Source organism: Artemia franciscana, unplaced genomic scaffold (assembly GCF_032884065.1).
Source record: "Artemia franciscana unplaced genomic scaffold, ASM3288406v1 Scaffold_296, whole genome shotgun sequence".
Classification (NCBI taxonomy): Eukaryota; Metazoa; Arthropoda; class Branchiopoda; order Anostraca; family Artemiidae; genus Artemia; species Artemia franciscana.
The window spans coordinates 516,458-519,836 of NW_027063679.1; the positions used below are offsets into that span (position 1 = coordinate 516,458).

At 36.5% G+C, this 3,379-nt stretch overlaps 1 protein-coding gene across 2 annotated transcripts in view; it reads left to right on the forward strand.

Annotated features, from left to right (window-relative positions):
- Positions 1-3,161, forward strand: part of LOC136043097 (glycine receptor subunit alpha-4-like) — a 125,411-nt gene extending 122,250 nt beyond the window's left edge. For both annotated transcript variants that reach the window (XM_065728043.1, XM_065728044.1), the window contains exon 9: positions 2,820-3,161. In XM_065728043.1, the coding sequence (XP_065584115.1) occupies positions 2,820-3,011 (192 nt within the window). In that variant the 3' untranslated portion in view covers positions 3,012-3,161. The remainder of the gene's footprint in view (positions 1-2,819) is intronic.
- The last annotated feature ends 218 nt before the right edge of the window (positions 3,162-3,379 follow it).

A 3,379-nucleotide genomic window follows, 5' to 3' on the forward strand; every position in this document is an offset into this window, starting at 1 on the left:
TTGGTTCAATGGGGGCATATACTACTATAACTGATACCCTAAACTTTTTAGTCATAAAATGAGCAATTAGTATTCTATTATTAATACCTTCCCAGCCTAAACAAGACTTAGCAGCTTCCTTATTCATCATGAGCCCTACTCCCTGTCTATGTACCCCATCCTTCCTGCCTGAGTAAACAAATTCTAAGTCACCTAATTTCATGCTTCCTACCCCTGGGATATGAGTTTCTGAAACTCTTAATAAATCCAGTTCAAACCGTCTGAATTCGTCAGTCAAAATGTTGATGCGATAGTCATTTTTTAACGTCGTAACACACACACACTCATATATATATATATATATATATATATATATATATATATATATATATATATATATATATATATATATATATATATATATATATATATATATATATATATATATATACATATGTATATATATATATATATATATATATATATATATATATATATATATATATATATATATATCCCTTATATTCCCCCTGGGCATAACTTGAAACCCTTGCCCTAACGGCTGTGGGGGGATTGTCATCCTGATTGACATAACATCTGGACCTTTCAATTACGTTGAACAAAAATGCTATCTCAAAACTTTGGTTGGATATGTTTGCGGAAATGGTGGGTGTGAGAGGGGGGTTTGCAGCCCTCCATTCACTATCGCTATTAAAATGGGCACTGACCCTTTCAACTTCCAACTGAATGAGCTGTTTTCGAAGTTTCTACGACAACAAATGGTCATATCAAGGTTTCCTTCAGATGCATTTCGGGAAAATATGAGGTGTATGGAGGGGGTCTCCACCCTCCGATCACCCCGAGTCATGAAAAACACACTAGAACTTCTGACTACCAGTCCAATGAGCCCCTCAAAAATTTGTTGGATCAACCTTTCTACATGTACCTATTAGACTATTTAGCGTTGAATTAATCAGCGATCAATTGACTGCAAATTTTGCCTTTAAAGTTTGCAACTGGTGTTTGGTATTTGAAAAGCCACTACAACTAGCATACTCTGAAACACTTTGCAGTGGCTCTAAGTGAGTTCAAGAGCGATCGATCGGTGTTTTGTGCTAAGGTTTGTCAATTTAATATTAGAGGAGATTTCAGGTAACCCTTTTTTGGGGGCAAGACGAAATCTACAGAAACCTAAATACTTAGGGGACAGTGAAAGCAATGATAGAAATCGCCATGGTTCAAAAACTGCAGGATACAAGTTTCCAGCCCACCAAAAAACCAAACGGTTGGCTCATGCAGGGTCCCCTTTTGAGGGACCATGTCTCAAGCCTAAAATTACTTTTTGCACATCGAGGTTTTGCAGGTCTAAGGGTTAATGGTTTATGTTTCAAGCTGTTTTAGAAAAAATCGGGAACATTTTTTAGGGCTATTCTTCAGGTAGATCAAAATTTGTTGTTTTTTTTTTGTTCACTGCGTTTTGGGCCTAAGTTGCACGAACGAAGATTTCAAGTTGATCAGAAAAAAAAATTAACCCATATTTGGTCGTTTGATGGGTCCTGTTGGAATTGAGTTTAGCATTTGTTTTTCTATCTCTCCTTGTGCATCACAATCTCCTTAGCCCAAGAAAATAAATTGATAAGTTTCGAGATGATGGAAAATTTTCGGCCCGTTCTCTGGCCCCAGTGTTGGAGAGTCCGTGTTTCCAAACTTATTTCCTTTTGCAGGTTAAGTTTTTTTTTACCAAAGGGCTTACGGCCGTAAGTTTTAGACCGATGAGGCATAAAGATTTTTTTAACTGATTTCTGGGTCCTTTAAAACTCACAGAACTTAATAAAAATTGTGTTTCACTTGTGCTTTGGAACAATCCCTCTTTATTTCGTGGTAGTGGGATGCCCAAAATCAAACGAGTTAATATTTTTCACTAAGTAAACTATCTATTAACAGACGGCAATTGACATAAATTACTGCCTTTGCCCAATGGGCTGTCAGGGTTATTTAATCCCTGGAACCAAACTTATTGGACTTTTTGACTGATCAGAACGAAAAGGCTATCTCAAAATCTGTGATCAAGTGCCATGGGGTTGTCTAACAAAAAAGGGCACAGAAGCCAGGCTGGCTAGCCTCCAATCACTTCCTCCGAAGGACACAAAAACCTTAAATTTTCAATTTACCAGCCCTTCTCCTGAGAGTCTGTGACCACCCCTGTGATGCAAAGTGGTCACGGAAGCATGTATTATGCTACTGTAGGTAAAAATGTCAGATCTTGGAATTTGGGTGAGAGATATACTTTTCTACAATCCAGTGTTGAAAATTCTGCAGAAAGTTTTTGAGCAAGGGATTTGCCACGATTCATTTAAAGATCATTCTTTTGAATTTTTTTTTTCGGTTGCTGATGCATTAGACGTGAGAAAACTTTTCCTGCAGAAATCTTTTCCGAGGGAAGTTCCATGCAGGCGAGTTGGCAACAACCCCCAACAAAACATTATTGGCAAATATATTGCAGGGCTTCGTTGATGCAATGCTAAAGATATATGTGTTCCGGATTTTGTTATACGAAACGCGAGTGAAATTCTCATAATCCCGATTTTGCATTCCCCCTGCTTAGTAGCAAAGTCGAAGCTTCTTTCTATGAACTACCTGCATTGTCAGAAAAGCTTCAAACCCGGTCACCTATCTCAACCTCCGCCTCCATTCTGGCTGAAAATAAACCTACATGTGCAGTTATTGAGAAATTGAGAGTTAATTGAAATATTATACCCATTTTTCTCTTTTTTCATTTGTAAGTATTGGTTCAGTTGCTTTCAAATCAAATGTTAGTTAAGTATCATTTACCTTTTTAGATACTCCTTCATGAACGAGCTTCTCGAGCTGCGAGTTTACAGAGGGGAAGCCTCCCAAATGGTCGTTCGAGATCCCGATCTCAGTCTAACAGAAGATCTGTCTCAAGAGGTTTGACGCCAAGTCCTGGAAGGTTAATTAGTGGCCCTCAATATGGCCCGATGTGGAGATACACCAATTCCTCTGTGTATTGACCACTGGTCACGTTTTATATTTCCATTTTCTTTATTATTTTTAATTGTTTTTACTGGATAAGTTACCCATCTTTTTAGACTTAATTTTTGTATTCTAAAACAATTTACTTTTTTAGTAGAAAATAAAATAATTGCTTTACTGAAAAAAAATGTGTTTTTCTAAAGAGTGACAATTTAATAAGTGATGGACTATTTTTCAAACGATATATCTTCCTCTGATCGTTTTAGAGCAAAACTAAAATTTTTCAAAAAGAATAAATGGAAAAATCATGAGTATTTAATATGTTTGTAAATAAAAAAATAAGATGTTTCAATGGATGGTTACGCAAGGTATGCATGAAACGAATAAACCCACCGATTTTCACAAC